Source organism: Saccopteryx leptura, chromosome 6 (assembly GCF_036850995.1).
Source record: "Saccopteryx leptura isolate mSacLep1 chromosome 6, mSacLep1_pri_phased_curated, whole genome shotgun sequence".
Taxonomy (NCBI): Eukaryota; Metazoa; Chordata; class Mammalia; order Chiroptera; family Emballonuridae; genus Saccopteryx; species Saccopteryx leptura.
In genome coordinates this window covers 144,004,448-144,028,579 of record NC_089508.1, presented here as the reverse complement: position 1 = coordinate 144,028,579, position 24,132 = coordinate 144,004,448, and the positions used below count along the sequence as shown (strand labels likewise).

Below are 24,132 nucleotides of genomic sequence, written 5' to 3'. Positions count from 1 at the left end.
GTATTCAGCACCGGCATCCACAGTGAAGTGTGAAGACAAAGCAAGGCCGCCCTCAGTTCATACTTCTCAATCGAACAAGTGTACGAGCACCTCATGCTGCGTGCTGTTCTCCAAGCAGTCTGCAATTCAGGGTTCTCCCGATCGAGACTGAACTCTAATCCAATTCAACACAGTTAATCAGAAATAAACTCAAAACACTTCAAGTAAGAATAACACAAAACGCTAAATGTAACACAGAAGCTCACCAGATATTGAGTGCCTGCAACAATAAAATATAATTCAATCCAGAAACCAGGATTGAACTTTTTCTAAATAAATATTTCTAGAGACTTTCATATCTTTATACCAAAATAACACAGTAAATTCAATGTGATATTCAATGTATATACATACATATACATATAGTTGCACAATTAGAATTGAACACTTTAAAATAGGTGTTCAGGCCTTGGCTGGATAGCTGTGGGTTAGAGAATCATCCTAGTACGCCCATGTTGCAGGTTTGAGGTCCAGTCAGGGCACATACAAGAACCAATCAACGAATGCATTAAATAGATGGAATAAGTCAATGTGGTTTTTTTTCTCTTTCTACCTACCTCTCTCTATAAAAACAATTTAAAAATTTTTAATAGGTGATCAATGACCCAAAATAAAAACCCAGAGCTATCACAAGTTCTGCATTATCAGTAAGACCATTGTGATAATACAATTACTTTTCATAGTTTGAAGCACTCTGTTCATACTTCATAGATGAGACCACTTTGACATTACTAGTTTGATAATTCAAGAGCTGGAAAAGCACCAGAGCTGCAATCATTATATGCATGTACTTTTACATACTAGTCAATCAGAAACTGAATTTTTTTTGGATTTTTCCAAAGTGAGAAGCTGGGGGGGGGGGGTGGCGGGGAGGCGGCAGACAGACTCCCACATGCGCCTGACTGGGCTCCACCCAGCATGCCCACCAGGGGGCGATGCTCTGCCCACCTGGGGCATTGCTCTGCTGCAACTGGGGCCATTCTAGCACCTGAGGCAGAGGTCATGGAGCCGTCCTCAGTGCCTGGGCCAACTTTGCTCCAATGGAGCCTTGACTGTGGGAGGGGAAGAGAGAGAAAAGAGAAGGGAAGGATGGAGAAGCAGACGAGTGCTTCTCCTGTGTGCTCTGGCTGGGAATCGAATCCGGGACTTCCACACACTGGGCTGATGCTCTACCACTAAGCCAACTGGCCAGGGCCAGAAACTGAATTTTAAAAAACAATTCCATTCACAATTGCATTGAAATGTGACTCGGAAATAAATTTTACAAAAAAGCACAAGATTTGTACATTGAAAACTATGAAACATTGCTGAGAAAAACTTTTAAATGGATAGTTTATATTCATTGTGTTTCAAAAGACAGACATCACTGACTCAATATTGTTAATATGACAGTTCTCTCAACTTTATACATTCAGTGCTCTTAGAATTCCAGCAGGTTGTGTGTGTTTGTGTAAACTGACAAGCTGATTCTAAAATTTTTATGGAAATGTGAAGGGACCAGAAGAGCCAAAATGATTTACTGTCTGATTTCAAAACTTACATTAGCTATAGCACTCGGACAGTGTGGTCTGGCATTGGATTAACATAAAGCTCAATGAAACAGAAGAGAGTCCAAAAATAGACTCCCAAATATAAAGTCAACACATTTTTCACAAAAGTTCAAAGGCTATTCAGTGGTGAGAGGGTATTTTTTTCAACAAATGATGCTAGAACAACTGGATATTCCTATAAATGGAAGGAAGGAAGGAAGGAAAGAAGAAAGAAAGGTGGGAGGGAGGGAGGGAAGGAGAGAGGGAAGGAGGGAGGGAGGGAGGAAGGAAGAAGGGAAGGAAGGAAGGGAGGAAAGGAGGGAGGAAGGGAGAGAGGGAGGAAGGAAGGAAGGAAGGGAGGGAGGAAGGAAGGAAGGAAGGAAGGAAGGAAGGAAGGAAGGAAGGAAGGGTTCGATTCCCGGCCAGGACACACAGGAGAAGCGCTCATTTGCTTCTCCACCCCTCCGCCGCACTTTCCTCTCTGTCTCTCCCTTCCCCTCCCGCAGCCAAGGCTCCATTGGAGCAAAGATGGCCCGGGCGCTGGGGATGGCTCTGTGGCCTCTGCCTCAGGCGCTAGAGTGGCTCTGGTCGCAACATGGCGACGCCCAGGATGGGCAGAGCATCGCCCCCTGGTGGGCAGAGCATCGCCCCTGGTGGGCGTGCCAGGTGGATCCCGGTCGGGCGCATGCGGGAGTCTGTCTGACTGTCTCTCCCTGTTTCCAGCTTAAGAAAAATGAAGAAAAAAAAAAAAAAAAAAAAACAAGCTTAACTTATTTTTTTAAGCATACTGTTAACAAGTATATTCAAATGCTACAAAGAGATGGGGACTTACATTACAAACAATAAATAATTTTAAAATGACATTAGCCTTTTAACAATAATTATTTCAATAGTTTTTTAATGATAGGAATACTTTATTAAATTCAAATAATTAATTTTATAACAGTGAATAATAAGCTACAGCTAGAAAAGTTAACATACAGCATTATCTTGAAATTCAAGGGCAGAAAGTGATTGACTGGAATCTCACCTGTGATTTTGAATCAAACAGTGTTGAAATAAACAAGTTTGAATAGAAAACTGTATCTGTTTTTTCATATTTCAAATGTAAAAGTCCTTTGAGAGAAAATTCTACATTTCTGTATGTGTTTAAATGATATCACAGTAAAGGCAACATTTGGACTGCAGAATGTAGCTCGTGAAAACATGTGATGTAAATTTAAGAAATTAGTTTTTCCACGTGGAAGAAAATCAATCATCAAATAAATTCAACATGATTATGGTGACTGAAGTAATTATATTTTTTTCAATTCTTGTTTAGCATATATATTAATGAATTTTCCAACATCAAACAATGTAACACCAATAACTACTAAAATCAACTAGAACAAAAGATTCCTAAAGCAGTTAATTATTAACATCATAAAAACCTAATTCCCTTATAAATTCTGTAACCAAGTATATTCTCTGTGCTGTGCAAGCTGGCCCAAGCACCATCTTTTTCAGGATCCCCCAGAATTCATAAGCACTTCAAAGTTAATTCATGGTGAACCCGTCGACCCCTCACTGAATTTGGTGGATCTCCTGAACAGGCCTTCACTGAAGAGAATGTACAAACACTCATCACAATTTTGAAAAGAATGGAAGGCCTTCATACATGTCAGTTTTTAGTTTTATCCAATCATTAATTTTCTGCAGAGTTGTTTTTTCTTGACTTAATATTTTTGCAAGTTTTTTCATTTTTTCTTCATTTCTTTCTATGTATTTCAGCCCTTCCAACTGCAGCTGATCCAGCTTTTCATTTCGACTTTCATCTAGAGGTATGTTTTCACACATTACAGGGTTGAATCTAAAATATGTGTCAGGAGGTAACAGACCATCCAGCATTATATGGACTTCTGTTAAAACAAACAGAGAGAGAATAGAGTGGATAAGAAAACAGTATTCTGCAGTGATCCAATGTCAGTTTTTAAAATTACCTTCTTTTAGGGAAAATTATAAAGCCTTGCTTTTTTCATCATTTCAGTTAATTAAGAGCAGAAAAGAAATCCATCATAATAATATACCTATTAAATAAAATTCAGCTCCCAGAATACTTCATATAGCTCTGTTTCATTACGATGCCTGCTCCAGTACTCTTCTCTCTCTCTTTTTGGTGATGCTGTTCCACTATAGAAATGCAGTTCCAACCATCTTTTTTTTGTTGTCTTTCATTTTTCTGGGATCATCTTTATTGGGGCATAATTTACATAAAATAAAATTCACTATTTTTTTTTTTCCATTTTTCCGAAGCTGGAAACGGGGAGGCAGTCAGACAGACTGCACATGCGCCTGACCGGGATCCACCTGGCATGCCCACCAGGGGGCGATGCTCTGCCCATCTGGGGCGTTGCTCTGTTGCATCCAGAGCCATTCTAGCGCCTGAGGCAGAGAGGCCACAGAGCCATCCTCAGCGGCTTGGGCCATCTTTGCTCCAATGGAGCCTCGGCTGCGGGAGGGGAAGAGAGAGACAGAGAGGAAGGAGAGGGGGAGGGGTGGAGAAGCAGAAGGACGCTTCTCCTGTGTGCCCTGGCCGGGAATCGAACCCAGGACTCCTGCACGCCAGGCCGACACTCTACCACTGAGCAAACCGGCCAGGACAAATTCACTAATTTTAATTATATAATTTGACAAGTTTTGACATATACACTTATGTAACCACTGCAGAAATCATGACACAGAACTATCACCCGAAAAAGTTCCTTTCCACCTCTATAGTTGGGCCCTCCTTACCTGTCTTTTCTAGAATTTCATATAAACAGAATCGTAAGGACATAGCCCTTCTATGTCTAGCTTCTTATATTTAACAAAACTCTTTAAATTCACCTATGTTGTAGCAAGTATGAATAGTTCCTTCTTTTTTATTGCTGAGTAATATTCCATTGTTTAACATAGCATCGGTTCTCTCCAGTCTGGTTCTCATCAGTGTTTAGCTATTAGAAATAATCTTCCTATAAACATTTACACCTAAGTATTTTTGTACATAAATGATTCCGTTTCTCTCAGGTAAATAGCTGGTGATAAAATTGCTGGGTCATATGGTAAAAGTATGTTCATCTTTTTAAGAACTGCAACACGACAGTGGTACCATTTTGCATTCCAAACATTAATACATCAGAGTTCCCACTGCTTCATCGCATCTTTGCCAAAACTTGGTATTACCATTCTTAATATCAGTCATTCTAGAGGATGTGTGGTGTTATCTTGTGGCTTTAGTTTTCATTTCCCTAATGACTAATGATGTTGAGAAATTTTTCAAGTGCTTATTAGTTATCTGTATATCTTTCATGGAGGGTTGGTTCAAATATTTTGTTCATTTTTTGAACTGAATTTGTTTTCTTCTTTATATATTCTTTATCTATAATGTAAGAACTGTCTATATATTTTGGATATAATTATATATTTCTGATAATGGATCAGATACATGTTTTACTAATACTTTATTTCAGTCTGTAGCTTGTCTTTTCATTAGAAAAGTGTCTTTGAGAAAGCAAAATGTGGAATTAGAGAAAATCTAATTTTTTTTTTCTTTTTTGGCTCATGATTTTGTGTTCTATCTAAAAAGTCTTCACCTAGCTCAAGACCATTAAGATTTTCTCCAGGGTATTCTTCTAGAAGTTTTACAGTTTTAGCTGTTACAGTTTGGTCCATGATTCATTCAAGTTAATTTTTGTATATGGAATAAAGGGTCAAGATTCAATTTTTGAATACAGTTATCTAGTTGTCCCAATACCATTTGCTGAAAAGAATATCCTTCTCTTGTTGACTTACCTTTGCCAAAAATCTTGTGAGCTTATATGTATAGATCAACTTCTGTAATCTCTATTGCATACTATTGATCTATAAGTCTATCTTTATGCAAATAACATAGTCCCTTGCTTACTGTAGTCTTATAGTACTGAAATCAAAGGGTGCAAGCCCTTCAACTTTGCTCCTTTTCAAAATTCTTCTGGCTATTTTAGGTCCTTTGCACAGCCATACAAATTCTTCATTAACTAGAGTGTAAGTACATAAAAGCAGCATTACATATTTCTTGAGAATTTCAAATGAGCCCATCACAGGGTCTGCACAAAATATGTGTGTAAATATTATGAAACTGAATGATTAAAGTTATCTTTTTCTCAGTAAACTGCTTACAATAAGAATATTTTATTGAGCCTGACCAGGCAGTGGCGCAGTGGATGAAGTGTCAGACTAGAACGAGGACCCAGGTTCGAGACCCCGAGGTCGCCAGCTTGAGTGCGGGCTCATCTGGTTTGAGCAAAAGCTCACCAGCTTGAATCTAAGGTCGCTGGCTCCAGCAAGGGGTTACTCGGTCTGCTGAAGGCCTGCGGTCAAGGCACATATGAGAAAGCAATCAATGAACAATTAAGGTGCCGCAACGAAGAATTGATGCTTCTCATCTCTCTCCCTCCTGTCTGTCTGTCCCTCTCTCTGTCTCGTATTTCTCTCTCTCTCTCTCTCTCTCTCACACACACACACACACAATATTACTAAATCGATAACAAAATTTCACATAATGAAAAATCTAGGACATCAGCCTTTCTTGAGTTAGCATTTAATAGATAAAGTCCTTAATGGGTCTTTCAAGACCCTCTAGCGACCTAGATAATAATATGATAATATAAAAAATGTGATATTCAGAAGCAAGGAGGTAAGTGGTAACAATTCTTTTTTTTTTTTAATTTAATAACTGATTTCAGATAGGACTTAAAATAGTAAAACAAGGAAATTTAGATCATTAGGCTAAAACTAGAAATTCAACAAACACTGACTGACTGCCTACTATGTGTCAGATACTGAAGTCAACATAGTAAACTGGATACAGTCCTGACTTACATTTGTGTAGGATACATAATAAACAATTAGATAGGCAAATATGTACCAGGTATCAAATGACATAAAAATATTTCTAAGAGATATTTTTTTAAAAAAGAAAGCAGGACAAGAAGGGGTTGGAAAGTGGTCAGGAAAGGTCTGAGGAAGTGACATCTGAGCAGACGCCTGAATGAAATAAGGGAATGAATCAGCATGCATCTTGGAAAGACATTACAGCAGTGGTCCCCAGCCTTTTTTGGGCCTTTTTCGGTTTAATGTTAGAAAATATTTTCACGGACTGGCCTTTAGGGTGGGACGGATAAATGTATCACGTGACCGAGATAAGCGTCAAGAGTGAGTCTTAGACGTAGGTAACAGAGGGAATCTGGTCATTTTTAAAAAATAAAACATCGTTCAGACAAATATAAATAAAACGGAAATAATGTAAGTTATTTATTCTTTCTCTGCGGACCGGTACCAAATGGCCCGGGGGTTGGGGACCACTGCCTTACAGGGAGAGAGTACAGCAAGTACAGTGACCCTGAGGCAGATTTTGTTGCAAGTCTGAGGGACAGCAAAGATTAAGTGTAGCTGAACATACTTTAGAAAAAGAACAAATTTTGAGGGGGTAAGGGGGAAAAGAGATGTATTATTCAAAAGCTGGGTTTTATAGGGCCTGGTAAATGTCAGTAAAAGAGACTTTGGATTTGGTTGTAGGTGTGATGGGAAGCCTACAGGCTTTAGAGCAGGGTAAATGATTTGTTTTTTTTAAAAATCACTTCAGCTTTTATATGAAGACTAGATTACAGAGGCAGCAAGAGTGCAAGAAATTATTCTAATTCCTCTACATTACTAAATAATCTAATTCTGTAAGTATTCTAATTCTCTTACTGTTATATGTATATTTGAATCCACCTGACTCCTTTTCTTTTCCATTTCTTAACTACCTTAAAGAGTCTCCAACCAAGCTCTTGTGCTAACTCAGCTTTAGATACTTCTCCAACTGAAGGCAGGCAAAGGCAGCACGAACTCCCCGTGGAGAACAGTCTCAATTCCAGGGTCAGTTAGAACTGGGTGAGGAGAAATAAAAACAGAAGGCTTGCTCCCCGGTGCTTCCTAAGCCCACAGTACAGACACATCACACTCTTTTGCAGTGAGCATGAGCATATTCTACCAAAAGCTGATTCCAGAGGTTTAGTGCTGTAAGGTAGCAAACAACTAACCTTCTGTGTCGGTAGCACTGTTGATAACATTAGACAGTTTGGTCTTCAAGCTTGTATATGTCACGGTGTTTCTCACATCACTCTCATAGCGCCCAGTGCCTAGGGACACGATACATTCTAATGGAACATCTGGCCAAAGACATTTACACTCATGAATTGCTAATGCGGAAGGGTTATTCAGTAGCAAACCCCCATCCTGCAAAATATAAGTAAAAAAAATATAATGTAGAACTCTTAAAAGTGAAATTCTATTTTACAAATACAAGGATTAAAATATTTTAAACAGTTTGACATTTACTCACAGGGAAAGCTGCACTATATAATAAATTCAACAACATATTAAAAATGAAAGGTTCCTTTAAGGTGAATTCATTTTATATATTACAGCTAACAAAAAAGTCATGCAAAAACTCACTGGCCTCATTGGCCTTATTAAGCTTTCTTTTCTTATTATGAAAGTTCTTTGGACGTTTTGGACTGCTTTGCACATTTTGCTTAAAACTACTGAAATGAACTGAACTATTTTTTAAGAGATATATTACCCTTGTTTAGTAGTTAATATATATTCTGTACAAAACCTAAGGAAAGAACTGTGGTTTTACTAAACAAAACTAGTTCTTTCCCAAGTTAAATATAACCAAATTAATTAAACTATATAATTTAAGTTGAAATTTTATTAACAGTACAATTTCAAAGTATCACATTCACTATAATACAGATATAACTTAGACAGAGCAGACAAATTTCTAAGCATTTATCAATAATCAATATTATTTTGAAAAATCCAAAAGGAAAGAAAGTTAAAATATGATGATAGAGTACTATAAAAATGTAGCAGAATGAAAGTACAAAACCAGCCTAGCATTTCTGAGATTAACCTCACTTGGTATTAGTGTATCTATTCAATTTTGAAAAGCTATAAACTGTTAAAAAATTTTTTCTTCTAATAAGCCCAAATCTCTCCCTCTAACTTTTACTGTGAAGTCTAGACTTTGCATTTGAAGTTACAAAGAATTGGTAATCTTCTAATCGTACAATGTAGCCATTCATGAATTATTTGCAGTTTTCTGAATGAGCCACATTTTTTGTCTTCATGCCTTAGCTCGTTATCTCAAAAGACGCTTTTCCTGCCCCTTTCTTTGCTCAATTAACCCCCACTGATTCCTGAAAATATAGTCCAAGAGTCATTCAGTCTAGTAAGGACATGGCTGAAATAATACTAATACATCGAGTAGAAAACACTCCATTTCTACTGGAACATAATACATTACTGCATTCTATAACTAGTTCATTAAAACAGAATTCTGAAATAATGTCTTCCACAATGATAAGAAAAGAAATACAACCTTAAATTGTCATGCAATAATGCGATACATATTTTAATACAATCCATTATTACATTAATTCAAACATTCCAGGCAAAGATATACACTGTAATAAACTAAATTTTTTTCTTGTAAAATATATTTTTTCAAGACTATTTTTTAATGTATTAGTATGGTAAAATTATGGTAATCCAGAACAGGGGTCCCCAAACTGCGACCCCCTGAGGCCATTTATCCAGCCCCCGCCGCACTTCCGGAAGGGGCACCACTTTCATTGGTGGTCAGAGTGAGAGGAGCACATCGACCATCTCATTAGCCAAAAGCAGGCCCATAGTTCCCATTGAAATACTGGTCAGTTTGTTGATTTAAATTTACTTGTTCTTTATTTTAAATATTGTATTTGTTCCCGTTTTGTTTTTTTTACTTTAAAATAAGATATGTACAGTGTGCATAGGGATTTGTTCATAGTTTCTGGGGTTTTTTTTTGTATTTTTCTGAAGTTGGAAACGAGGAGGCAGTCAGACAGACTCCCATATGCGCCAACCAGGATCCACCCAGCATGCCCACCAGGGGGCGATGTTCTGCCCATCTGGGGCGTCGCTCCGTTGCAACCGGAGCCATTCTAGCGCCTGAGGCAGAGGCCATAGAGCTAGCCTCAGCGCCCAGGCCAACTGTGCTCCAATGGAGCCTTGGCTGCAGAAGAGGAAGAGAGAGACAGAGAGAAAGGAGAGGGGGAGGGGTGGAGAAGCAGACGGGCGCTTCTCCTGTGTGTCCTGGCCGGGAATCGAACCTGGGACTCCTGCACACAAGGCTGACGCTCTACCACTGCGCCAACCGGCCAGGGCCTGTTCATAGGTTTTTTTTATAGTCCGGCCCTCCAACGGTCTGAGGGACAGTGAACTGGCCCCCTGTGTAAAAAGTTTGGAGACCTCTGATCTAGAATCTTTAGCAAATAAACTGCTTTGCAGAGCAGGGTTTTCCTTAGAGCTGAGTGTGTGTGTATACGTGTCTGTGTTTGTATTTAAGAACAAAACTTTTTTCTGCAATAAGTTGTATACTTTTAAAAAAAGAATATAATAATGGCACTTAAATTTTTTCTTGAGGATTCAGGATTGCATGGAAACACAGATTAGGAATATTGATATTTATAATTCTAATCTTAGCTCTTGTACTAATTATTAGCTTATAGATTGAGGCATCATGACTTTTAAAATAAAATTTGACTAGGTAGTTTCCAAAGTCCAGTCCAGTTCCAAAATTTTATGATACTCAATATTATAACAGTATAATTTCAAATGGGATCAATGGCAACTTATTTCAGTAATGGCTCTAGAACTTTTATGTCTTCCTTTCAAATATTTGCAAATTTCTGATAAAGGTGAAAAGAAGATGCAGCAACTCAACCTCTACTGAGGTGATCATAGGACGGTCTCCTTATAAAATTAGTTTATCAAAGGATCAAAGAAGCTTTTCACAGTGGTTTCCTTTTCTTGTGGACAGTCATCTACCAAGCACCTCCACCACTGTCAATATTAGTGTTTTCTGGCTTGTAGGCCCCATTAGAAATATTATGCAGGATTTTGCTCTACTAACGAAGGATACTATTGTTATTAAAATTCCTCATGGACTGTAAAGGAGAAACATTCCTTACCTTTTTGTGAATTTATGTTCAGTACTTTAGGAGGGGTCAAATTTATTTCCCAAATTGTAGGTAATAATAAATCATTTTAAACATTACCAAAAAAACTTTCTCAAAAACAGGTATCTCAAAATAATTTTCTGCTTCAATTAGTGAGATTATATTAGAAGGCAGCAATATAGAAATGTTCCAAAATGCTACTTACATTTCCCAGAGAAAGTTAATTGGCACTTTAGGTATGGATTAGAAGTTAATGGTCCTTTATTATGGCATATCCCCAAAATGTAGCTTTGACACTCTTGGGATAACAAGGACACAAGGCTGTGTGGACTCTCAAATAGCTGTTTTATCACATTTTCATTGCTTGCTCTGTTCTCCACTTTAGGACGGGTTGTTAGCTGCCATTTCCAATCCAATATTGCCAACCATTCTCTAACTACATCTCTTCAAAAGAATGTCTTGTTTCCACATTTGTGATTTTCCCAAGAAAAATCTGTCCTTTAAAAACACAGCTCCTGTCATCAGGGGCACATTTATTCACAGGCCCACCATATTTCAGGTTTTTAGCTCTTTTCATAAATGTTCCTTTGTGGCTGAGATGTGCTTCAATAGAGAGTGCCTCTGAAACCTAAAAGTTACAGAAAGCTGGTCTGTGACTAACCCCAGGTCTGGGATAGAAAAAGGTGGGAAGGGGGAGGGTTGGGCTCACCTTATTTGCCATCCAAGTAGGTGTCCTAAGAAAAGTGAAACCTCTCCCCTTTGTCCAGACTCAGGAAGGAGGTTTGTACCAGCGGCACAATGAAGACATAGCAACACATCACCTAGCATTGGACTTATCTTTATTATGGATTTGATGCAGGCCAAATTTTTAGTGTAAATCTTAGTAATATGGTCAAATGCTATAGTGATATAATTAACTCATTCCTAAACTCAAAATAATGTAGCAGAGAATACATTCAAATCACCAGAATTCTAAACTAAACTCATCAAAGTGTAAGTTAAGACTGTAAGAAGTCAGTCTTCTCTGGTACCAAGTAGATTGCTTCAGTTAATTCATTAAAAACTTAGTCACCTACTCTATACCAGGCAAAAAGCATGTAGTGACTAATTTTGGGGACTGCTATCCTTGTGTGTGCTAAGTTTGAAGCAGATGAAGTGAGACCATAGCTGCTGGAACTGATCACTTGGGAGAGCGAGACAAGTGCTTAGACCTACTAAGGCCACTTCCTTCAAGTTCTGCTATTCAGCTACACCATTTCCCCATCACTGTTGTCACCTATCAACCCCCAGTCACTTCTCATTCAACAAATCAGTCAGCACATGGCTCAGAGACTTCCTTTGTGCCTCATGTAGAAAGAGGCAGAAATTCTTTATATCACCCCACATGACTTCACATCTTTATAAGACCTGGACTCTCAGTTCCTGAATCCTCTTATCAACAAGAACTCTTTTCCCTACTCTTCAGGGTCATACATTAGCTTTCGTTATCAAAACAAATGGAATCACACAGTAAGTATATAGTCTTTTGAGTCTGGTTTCTTTCACTGAGAAATGCTTCTGACATCCATCCATGTGCATGCCAGTTCATTTGTTTTTGCGGTTGAGTAATAATTATTCAGATGTACCAGTTTATTTATCCACTCACCAGCTGAAAGGAACTATTTTTAAATTTAGCTATCTTTATATATCTTTTGCAAGTCATAAATTGGCTAGGTACTTTTATGTTGAACTTTGTAGAAAACTACTCAGTTTCCTTAAAAGCAGGTAGGAATAATTATTTCCTAAAGGGTTTTTTAAGTACAAATTTTAATTTAATCTTTTCAACTTTTTCTTTGTTTTCAATTAATAGTACATTAGAATGATACCCATCCTATAACAGACATAACATTTCATTTTTTTTTTATTTAGACAATTAAATTTAACAGGGTGACATTGGTCAACCAGAATACATAGATTTAGAGAAAACATCTCCACATTATTTGGACAGTTGATTATGCTGTATACCCATCACCCAAAGTTAAATCATCTTGTCACCCTATATTTTGTTTCTCTTTAAGCCTCTCCCCTTCCCCTACCCCCTTTTTCTCCCCCCTGGTAACCATTGCACTTTTCTCTTTCCATAAGTCTCAATTTTGTGTCCTACCTATATATAGAATCATACAGTTCTTAGCTTTTTCTGATTTATTTCACTCAGTATATGTTATCAAGGTCCATTCATGTTGTCATAAATGATCCTATATCATCATTTCTTATGGCTGAGTAGTATTCCATTGTATATATGTACCACTTCTTTATCCAAACCTCTAATGAAAGGCATTTTGACTGTTTCCATGTCTTGGCCACCATGAACAATGCTGCAATGAACAGAAAAGTGCATGTCTTTACATACCCATTTTTTCAAGTTTTGTGGGTATATACTCAGTAGAGGGATTGCTGGGTAATATGGTAATTCTATTCTTAATTTTTTGAGGAACCACCATACTTTCTTCCATAATGGTTGGACTGATTTATATTCCCACCAACATTGAATGAGGGTTCCTTTTTCTCCACAGACTCTCCAACACTTGTTATTACCTGTCTTGTTGATAACAGCTAATCTAACAGGTGTGAGGTGTATCTCATTGTAGTTTTGATTTGCATTTCTCTAATAACTAATGAAGATGAGCATCTTTTCATATATTTGTTGGCCATTTGTATTTCTTCCTGGGAGAAGTATCTGTTCATGTCCTCTTCCCATTTTTTTTATTGAATTCTTTGTTTGTTTGTTGTTGAGTTTTATGAGTTCTTTGTATATTTTGGATATTAGGCCCTTATCTGAGCTGTTGTTTGAAAATATCTCCCATTTAGTTGGTTGTCTGTTTTGCTGTCAGTTTCTTTTGCTGTGCAGAAGCTTCTTAGTCTGCTGTAGTCCCATTCATTTATCTTTGGCATTACTTCTGTTGCCTTTGGAGTCAAATTCAAAATGTTCTTTATGGCCGAGGTCCATGAGTTTAGTATCTATATTTTCTTCTTGTAATTTATTGTTTTAGATCTTATATTTAGGTCTTTGATCCATTTTGAATTAATTTTTGTGCATGGAGACAAGGTGTAATTTTCATTGGAAAGCATGTGGCTTTCCAGTTTTCCCAGCACCATTTATTGAAGAGGCTTTTCCCCATTGTGTGTTTTAGGCTCCTTTATCAAAGATGATTTGACCATATATATGTGGTTTTATTTCTGGACTCTCTATTCTGTTCCATTGGTCAATGTGTCTATTTTTCTGCCAGTACCATGCTCTTTTATCATGGCTCTGTAGTATAGTTTGAAGTCAGGTATTGTAATGCCTCCAGGTTCATTTGTTTTTCTTAGGATTACTTTGGTTATTTGTGTTTTTTTTCTTTGGTTCCATATAAACCTGATGATTTTTTTTTACCAGTTCTTAAAAAATTACATTAGAATTTTGATAGAAATTGCATTAAATTTGTATATTGCTTTAGGTTTTATGGCCATTTTAAGTATATTTATTTTTCCTATTCATGAACAAGAAATATTTTTCAATTTCATTGTCTTTTTCAATTTCGATTGTTTTGTAGTTTTCAGTATATAAGTCCTTTACATTCTTTGTTATATTTATTCCTAGGTATTTTATTTTTATTTGTTGCTACTGTAAAAAAGATTAATTTTTTTGAATTCTTTTTCTGAGGTTTCATTGTTGGCATATAAAAAAGCAATAGATGTCTGTATATTAATTTTGTATCCTGCAATCTTACTGTATTGGTTTATTGTTTCTAATAGCTTTTCTGTGGAGTCTTTGGAGTTTTCTATGTACAGGATCATGTCATCTGCAAAAAGTGAAGCCTTTATTACTTCTTTCCCAATATTGATGCCTTTTATTTCTTTCTCTTGTCTGACTGCTCTGGCTAAACCTTCTAGCACTATGTTGAATAGGAGTGAAGAGAGTGGGCAACCTTGTCATGTTCCTGATTTTAGAGGAAAAGTTTTCAGTTTTTTACCATTTAGTATGATGTTAGCTGATGGTTTGTCGTAAAAGGCCTTTATTATGTTGAGGTATTTTCCTTCTATACCCATTCTGTTGAGTGTTTTAAACATAAAAGGATGTTGTATTTTTTTGAATGCCTTTTTTGCATCTTTTGATAGGATCATAAGGTTTCTATTCTTTGTTTTGTTGATATGGTCTATTATGTTAATCGTTTTACGTATGTTGAACCATCCTTGTGTTTCTGGGATGAGTCCCACTTGATTATGATGAATTTTTTTTTAATGTGTTGTTGTATTTGATTTGTTAGTATTTTGTTTAGGATTTTAGCATCTGTATTCATTACAGATGTTGGTCTGTAGTTTTCTTTTTTAGTGTTGTCCATACCAGGTTTTGGTATGAGGGTTATGTTGGCCTCATAAAATATGTTTGGAAGTATTGCTTCTTCTTCAATTTTTTAGAAGACTGTGAGAAAAATATGAACCAATTCTTCTTTGAATGTTTGGTAGAATTTACTAGTATATCCATCTGGACCTGGACTTATATGGGGGGAGGATTTTGATAGTTGTTTCTATTTCCTCTCTGCTTACCAGTCTATTAAGGCTTTCTACTTCTTCTTGATTCAGTCTAGGAAGATTGTCTTGTTCTAGGAGTTTATGCCTTTCTTCTAGTGTTGAATTTGGTGGCATATAATTTTTCATAGTATTCTGCGAAAATCCTTTGTATATCTATATCTGTGGTGATTTCTCCTCTTTCATTTTCGATTTTGTTTATATGAGTCTTTTCTCTTTTTTTCCTTAGTGAGTCTTGCCAGGGTTTGTCAATTTTATAGATCTTTTCAAAGAACCAGCTTTGTTGTATTAATTTTTTTATAGTTTTTCTGTTCTCTATTTCAGTTATTTCTGCTGTAATTTTTATTATTTCCTTTCTTCTGCTGGTTTTGAGTTGCCTTTGTTCTTTTTCTAGTTCCTTAAGATGTGATGTTAGGTTGTTTACTTGAGGTCTTTCTTGCTTTTTCATATAAGCCTGTAGTGACATGAACTTCCCTCATATTACTGCTTTTGTTCTAGTTTCAAAGCCTTATGGTCTGTGAATATGCTTGGTATAATTTCAATCTTTATAAATTTGTTGGTGTTAGTTTTGTGGTCCAGCATATGGTCTTTTCTTGAGAATGTTCCACATACACTGGAGAAAAATGTATAGTCTGACGTTTTGGGATAAAATGTCCTGTAGATGTCTATTATGTCCATTTGTTCTAGTGTTTCATTTAAGGCCGATAATGTCCATCCTTGTCTCTGGTTACCTTTGATGTCTTGTAGTCAGCATTGTCAGATACGAGTATAGCTACTCCTGCTTTTCTTTGGAGATTATTTGCTTGGAGAATTGTTTTCCAACCTTTCTCTTCAAATCTATTTTTATCCTTGTAGCTTAGATGTGTCTCTTGAAGGCAGCATACTGTTGGGTTTTGCTTCTTGATCCAGTCTGCTACTCTTTGCCTCTTTATTGGTGAGTTCAATCCATTTACATTTAGTGTAATTATTGACACTTGAGTACTTCCTACTGCCACTTTATATACTGCTTTCTGATAGCTTTAGGTCTTGTTTGGTTCCTCTTTTTTGTTTTTCTGTCATTCGTTTTTGTTTGGTGGTATTCCATACTTCTATCTTGTGTTTCTTCTTTTTTAAAACTATGTGTTTCAGCAGTGGCATTTTCAGGGGTGGTTACCATTAGGTTGTTAGAAGAAAAATTATCATATTTGTTAGAGTCCATTATCTCATGAGTGCTTCTGCACTCCATCCTCCTTTGTTATTGCTGATCTTGATCCTCTCCCCTTTTAGGTTATTATTGTCACAGATTATGCTTGTTTTTTATTATGGTTTTGTTAAAATTTTTACTTGTAATTTTGTCTTGTACTGTTCTTTGTACTTGGTTGGATAACCTCCTTTAGTATTTCCTGTAGTGGGGGTTTTCTGGTGATAAATTCCCTCAGCTTCTGTATGTCTGGAAATGTTTTCATTTCCCCTTCATATTTGAAGGATAGCTTTGATGGATATAGAATTCTTGGTTGGTAGCTCCTCTCTTTCAATACTTTAAATGTTGGGGTCCACTCTCTTCTGGCTTGTAAAGTTTCTGATGAGAAATCTGATGATAGACTAATGAGCCTTCCTTTATATGTTATATCCTTCTTCTCTCTAGCTGCCTTGAGGATTCTTTGTCACTGATTTGTGATAATTTCATTATGATGTACCTTGGAGCAGGTCTGTTTTGGTTGAAGTAACTCAGTGTTCTGTTTGCTTCTTGGATTCGAGGTTCTAACTCTTTCCACAAGCTTGGGAAGGTCTCATCGATTATTTGTTTCAATATGTTCTCCATTCCCTTTTCCCTCTATTCCTCTTCTAATATATCCATTATTCTTATATTGTTGTTCCTGATGAAGTCAGACAATTCTTGTATGGCTTTCTCATTTTTTTAAATGTGAGTCTCTCTCTTCTTCTCTCTGTAGTGTCTCTAGTTGCCTGTCTCCATTGTCACTGATTCTCTCCTCTATCTGGCTTATTCTATTGGCCAAACTTGTTACCTCATTTTTCAGTTCATGTATTGAGTTTTTCATCTGTTTGGTTCTTTTATTATAGTTTCAATTTCCTTGGTGAAGCACTCTTTTTGTTCATTAAGTTGTTTTTTGAGGTCACTAAATTGCCTTTCAGTGTTTTCTTGTATCTTATTATTTTTAGAGCTTCAATTTTGAATTCTGTCATTAAGCTCCAAGGTTACCATGTAATTGAGATTTTTTCCTGGAGATTTTTCATCATTTATCTGAGCTATGCCTCTGTCTTGTATATCCATACTTGATTTCTTTTTCCTTAGTGGCATTTGAGAGTGTAATTGCTAATAACCCCAATAAGGGATAATTATTTCTTTTTCTGGCAGAAGGCGCTGCACTACAAGATTTGCTACTCCGAGATTCTTGGGTGTTCTGCTAAGACTTAGCTATCTCCTTTGTAATGATACAGGCAGGGTCATCACGTTGGTAGGAGGAGCTTGTTGCTAGGGCTTTGCAACTTTATGGTACCAGCAATGACTGACCAGGGTCCTCCCCCACGTCCCAACAGAGCAGAAGATCTATTATCCGGGTGCCCCCCACCTCTCACAGGAGAGAGCAGCCTGGATACCTAGTGTAGGGGCGTCCGCCACAACTGGTTTTCACAGCAAGGGGAGTAATGACGAACCAGGAGGCTAGGGTGATAGAGTCCAGTCCCTCCTGCGATACCACTCTAAACATTCCAAGCACAGCCCTGGGCAAGACAGGGGCTGTGCACCACAAGCCGGTATCCCCGGGATTTGGGAGTAGCTGCAGCAGCGGCATGCCAAGCCGGTGGCATGCAGATCCCAGATCAAGGGTGTCTGGCGCCACAAGGCTAAATTATGCTCATCAGGCAGGCAGATCAAGTGCACCCCAGTGTCCTGTGGGCTGATCTCCACAAGCTAGTCACCTGCAGTTCTTGGGAGCTTGCCTCTGGCTTTGTGTGTGCCCGGGACTGTAATAGCCCAGCCCTGCAATCACAGTTGTGGCAGACGTCGGGAAACGGCTCTGCTCCCTGATCTTGGTCGTTGCCCCTATCTCAGCTCCTTCCTCCCAGACTCTCTTCTCCTGGCTCCAGGTTCTGAGACAGAACCTGTGCCAACAGTGCCTCCCTCCCCCGGGTCAGTGAGGACGGAGAAACACTCAGTCCTCTGGTATTATTTTTTTCTTCTGTGCTTTGGCTCACTTTCTTGTGCGATCATACCTTTGTCTATCTGGTGTGTGTGTATTTCAGGTTCATCTGGCTTTTTTTCTTTGCATATAGTTATAGCATTTGTTGAAATTTCAAGGGGAGAGATGAGAAGTATCTCTCACACCACCATTTCTCTGATGTCTAACATTTCATTTCTAATTCAGCAAAAGTTATATCTTTTATTCAGCTATTTTTATCTTAAGTTCTATAGTTATACTCTGTGGAATGTATAATCATCTGGGTATTTTAGATGAAACACTTATTCATTATTATAAATTCCTATTATGAAGGATGAGAAAAGAAAAAAAAGAGGAGGAAAAATAAGAGACAAGGTTTAGCGAGAAATGATAACAGTAAGATCAATTCCAAATCAAAAAGTTGCCAGATTCCCAATATATTCAATAGCCATGCTTCAAAGTAAATTCTGTTTAAATTTTACCTGCTTTCCACCAAAAATGCACAGAAGGTAAGATTCTGTCTGGTATTCCCTCTACTCTAGTGGTAAGACAGATCACCCAGTAAGCACTGCTTACAGTCAGCCCAGTCTTGTCAGATGCCTCTTCTATCAGTAAGTCATTAGGCAATGTTATGTGTCTATGGTACTTACTATAGCCTTTCCATTCTTTTAAGTAGTCACATTCACATTTATTTATTTATTGTGTACTTGCTACTTGCCAGGCACACTGCTAGGTGCTGAGGTAAAAAAAGACTTGAAAAATGAACTGATTGAACAATTTGCTACTTATCTCTTAAAGGTATATGCAGGATTACATTTTAATTGCAGTACAATCGTACATGTACTTAGCCAAAGTTTTAGGTACTTTTTATTACTTTTAATGCATAATTTTTCCACATCATAATTCAGAGCATCTATCAGAAAATAACTACCGGACAATGTAAATGCCTCCAAATCGTCTTATTTTTTTAAAGTTTCTTTTTAAAGTCTGTTATATATATATAACATAAAATTGGTCTTTTTAACAATTTGCCAGTATAAGGTTATATGATTCACTGGCATTAATTACATTCAGATTGTTTTACAACCATCATCACTCTGTATTTCCAATAAGTTTTTATCTACTCGAAACAGAAACTCTGTAACCATTAAACAATTTCTCCCCTCCCCATCTGGTTTCTATCCTAATCAATTATTCATTATTTATATATCAACTCAGATAAAAATATCTTTGTAAAGCAAACCCTGACAGAAGAATAAATCACATCTTCTTTACTACTTCTTACCCCTGTACTAATTTTCATTATTAAATTTATCATCTTATTCTACAACTGTGTAATATAACTATAATATAAATATAACTTCTGGTTTGAGGATAGGACCCAGGAAATACAAACCATATGCTAGTGATAATTACAAACCTTTCTATTTCTCAAGACAAACAGTGTCTGGCACTGACTGAGCTCTCACTACATTTCTGTCCAGTCATAAGGGAAATAGTTGTGTCCTGGCTCAGGCAGTCTAGAAGGTGCTAGGCAGGCTCTCCAAGAACACTTTACCTGGAACACTTATATGAAATAACATACTTCCCTTTAGGTTGATGTATTCTGAGTTCTAAACATAACCTTTTAAAATATAAATAAGGCCTAAGAGAAATACTATATTAGAATCTGTCATAAAAACCTTTAATGCAGACTAATTTATCAGGTTTTTTCTCTAAAGACAGAAAATGAGTTGATTTAATTTTGGAGATTGAGATAGAAAAAGAAAAAGACAAAATAGATATGCATATGCCTAAATCAGGGGTCCCCAAACTTTTTATACAGGGGGCCAGTTCACTGTCCCTCAGACCATTTGCTCTCACTAACCATCAATAAAAGAGGTGCCCTTTCTGGAAGTGTGGCTGGGCCCGGATAAATGGCCTCAGGGGGCCGCATGTGGCCCGCAGGCCGTAGTTGGGGGACGCCTAGAATTCATTCAGTTTTACACATCAAATCTTGAAGTTTTTTTATATATCAATTATATCTCAAAAAAGCTAGAGAGAGAAGAGAGAAAGAGAAAAAAAGGAGAGAAAAAGGGAGGATTAGGAAGGGGAAGGGAGGTATAATTTTGTATAAAAAAGTACTATTTCAAGATAAACATAGTGACAACAAACATTAGGGGATCAGGAAATGTGCAGATACTCCAGTACTTTTCGCTTTTTGTATCGTGCATTCTCACCAACAAAATAAAAGTTGGTTTTGTGTCTCATTTGCATAATTGAACAACTTTCTTTGACTTGTTGTTTGCTTTTCTGATGTTCTTGTCTAATAAAAAAAAATCAAATGCTTTTTTTATCATTAACATTCATTTTGAAATATCCCCTCATTTTTGTGAGCAGTGTAAGACACTACACTACTTGGCCAGGGGGTGAGAAGTAACACATTGGAAGCTACTCAAAAATAATTCTTCCACATTATAATGTGAACCATGAGAAAGGAAATACCTACTAAGAAGAATTCTCTGTGGCTTAACTGGGTTCAAACTTTAAAAACAGAGCCAAGCAAGCCATTTCAACATAGGAGGCCTCTTATACAAACCCTACTTCAAAGAGCATCCTGCAATGACCTGCCTGCCGGCACTCAGCCAGCCCTTATGAAGGAGTTCCTGAAATAGTATTTCAACCAATAAGACTGAGGCTTTCCCCATTCAATTGGAGCTATGTACCTATACAGTCATCAGTATGTTCATCAGCCAATCGGACCAGCTCTATTCTGACCAATCAGAATAGTGCTTTGCAGACCAATCAAACTATGAGGATTTGGGGCCCTCATTTGCATGAGGACAGACCAATTAGGGACCAGGGGCAGGGACTTCTGTCTATATAAGTCAGTTCCTCTCTAGCTTGGGGAGCACTTTCTCTTTCCACCAAAGACAGAAGACTGTGTTTCTCACAATGTAGTTGAAACATGTAAGACATTTCATTGGGGCAGAGCAAAGAAGGACAGACAGGGCAGAACACAGCAGAACAGACCTGACCAGACTGAACTAGAGCAGACAGAGCTGTCTAGCCAATGAGGGGCCTGACCCTAGGACCTCAGAGCCATGCTGTTTCACAGCTATACTGCTTCATAAATGAGCTGTAACACTGTTGAGCTGTTCCATGGCTGTGCTGTTCTCATAGCCATGCTGTATCAACTGAGCTGTTTGTACTGAATAAGGTGTCCTTCTACACTGCCCCCCATAATTGGGGGAATCCTGTTGATGTTGAATTGATTCCAATAACCACTGGTTGACACTCATTTCCTAGGGCATGTAATAAACGTTATAATATTCTCTTGATACTCAAAGGCAAATGAAATCTGTCAATCTACCTGTGGGGAAAATAAGTGACTCCACCTTAAAACCAATCACTCATCTTGACATCAGGTTAAACAGAGATTCTTGAGCCTCCTGGCTTCCCCTGGATGAATGCTGGATCATGTACATAGAGCTCTGAGGTGATCACAGGATTTCCATTATTTTTCCCCAGGGTGAGATGCCCTCAATGTTGTTTAACTCTTAACTTGTTGTCTATCTCTGGTACCAGAGCTTCCCAGCACCTGACACCTTTGATCATCTGCACAGTCTTATTGCTTCAAAGATACAAGCACACAGTCTGAGGGGTGGAAGTTACAGGGCTCTATTTTGTCTTGTGACTGCTCAGTACTGTGTTTCTGTACATAACCCCACTATTAAACTCTTTCACCTACAACCTGGACTTGTCTGCCTCACTCTTTGGTCTCTTGGCTCCTTCAGCATTTGGGGACCATTTTTGCATTTAGAGCCATCTTCCAAAACATACCTACTCATACCTCTTAATTATAGCACTACTTTCAAAAACTGCTCAAATAGAATATTTATAATTTATACTCTTCTGATTCCAAAAAAGATATAAAGTAACTTACATTAAAACATGTCAGACATTTTAGGAAAATGGCCAGATTAGATGCTGCCCTGAAACAAGTCTTTGGTGCAGACTTTGGAATGCCAAGTCCTGTGGGGGCAGAACACTGCCAGGCAAGCACTGATAAGACTGTTTAAAGTAAACAGCTGATCTTTATGGCCTTTTCCCTACATGCCAGAAAGGTATTAATCATCCTTCTCTGCACCTGAATCCATTCTAGGTTAATGTGACGTAGGCTCTGCTAATTTGATTGATGAGCAAAGAAACCAATAAATACGATGAGGCTGCAGATATCTGGCTCCAGTCCTAGAGGCTGGGAGTCCCCAAGACTCATCTTTTCTTTATGTTGTGTCTTGTGTGTTTTTTCTTAAGTCCTGCAGCGCCTTCCCCTTGTGCACAGCCATTGCCGAGCTGGTCTCAGCAGACATGACAGTTAAAAAGGGTTTCAGAAATGAGACTGGAAATAACTGAATATTCCAAGAACTTATTGGATAAGAGGACTATAATAAGTACCACATTTTAGTTTTAAAATTCTTGGCAACTTCTGAAGGATTGGCAAGAAACTCTGCTTGAATGTTTTTTTTGTTTAAGCAATCAAGATCATTCACACCTTAGGGTATGCTAATCAATCTTTCACAGTATCTTTTGAAAAGAAAAATACCTCATTTCTTGTTCAAATATTGGAGGAGAATATGCAAAAAAGAAAATATTTACTTAAGGTTTGTTTAGACTCCAGATTCCATTTGAACATTCTTATTGAAGTTGATGTGCCAATCTTTCTGGAGTCAAGTCACTGATTTACATGAAAACATATTCTCTGTATAAGTAGTTTACACTTTACATATAATTTATAGAACTTGTTCCAACCTAAGCTCAAAGATATGATCATCAATACAAAAAAGGCTAAGCATGAAAAGAAATATCACTGATCTATCTGAAATGAAATAAGTTGGTTTGTTGTAAGTATTCTACAGGGATGAATTAAACTTTAGAACTACTTCTTCTTAGATAAAAAAACAAAAAGTAAATTAGGTAACTTCTTTTGAAGTCTAAGAACATATGGTCCTGAAATTCGGTGACTTATCATTTGAGACTCACTAATATTTGTTGTAACTCCAACTTTATAGCATGACAACCATCTTAAGGTTAGAAAAGTTAACTACTGAATTATATTTTGACTATACTGTATAAGTTACTTCACCACTTTGACATGATAAACATATGGAGAAATAGTTGTTAAAAATAGCAAGCAACATTAAAATAAAAATTTTATTTTAACCAAAATGCCCTAAATCAATGTGAGAAAAACTCTATAGTTAGCACCTTCTGTCCTAAGAGGTTGGAAGAAGAGAAAGTTGAGAAGGGGAAGTGTCTTGCATAATTCAACAATAACTGATTTGACAAAGAAATGATCTGAATTGACTCCAAAGACAAAAGAAATCCTAACTACAAAGACAGAAATAAAATGAGATAGCTAACATTTTAAAATATATATTTAAGCTACTTTATAAAAATAAAGAAAAAAATAAAATAGACAAAAATGTTATAACATTGACACACAAAAATTAAAATTATATAGTTGATATGTAGTTTATACAAAAGATCTACATATTAAGTTTTGAATAACATCTGAAAATCCTGTGAAAATATTAGCTTTTTTCCTTAACATATATCTGAGTACCAAAGAAAGAAAGAGAGCATACCATACTTCAGTGACTAAAGAAGAAAGCTAAGGCTACTGATTGCATCAAATGAGACTAATTTTAAGTGGGATATCATATAAAAAATTAAAACACATATAAAATAGATATTTTAGAAATATCAGCTCAAAACATTTGTTGCCCTTATCACTTAGTATGAGTTAAGATTTCCATAAATAAAAAAGAAAAA

The 24,132-nt window shown here is 37.0% G+C and overlaps 1 protein-coding gene across 5 annotated transcripts in view; it reads right to left on the bottom strand.

Moving 5' to 3' along the window:
• Window positions 1-2,812: 2,812 nt before the first annotated feature.
• PNPLA8 (patatin like phospholipase domain containing 8) overlaps window positions 2,813-24,132 on the bottom strand; it is a 56,956-nt gene continuing 35,636 nt past the window's right edge. For 4 of the 5 annotated variants that reach the window (XM_066341764.1, XM_066341768.1, XM_066341767.1 and 1 more), the window contains exons 9-10: window positions 7,649-7,844; window positions 2,813-3,466 (exon numbers count right to left, since the gene is read on the bottom strand). In XM_066341764.1, coding sequence (XP_066197861.1) covers window positions 3,192-3,466; window positions 7,649-7,844 — 471 coding nt within the window. In that variant the 3' untranslated portion in view covers window positions 2,813-3,191. The remainder of the gene's footprint in view (window positions 3,467-7,648; window positions 7,845-24,132) is intronic. The other variant, XM_066341769.1, reaches the window with a different exon arrangement.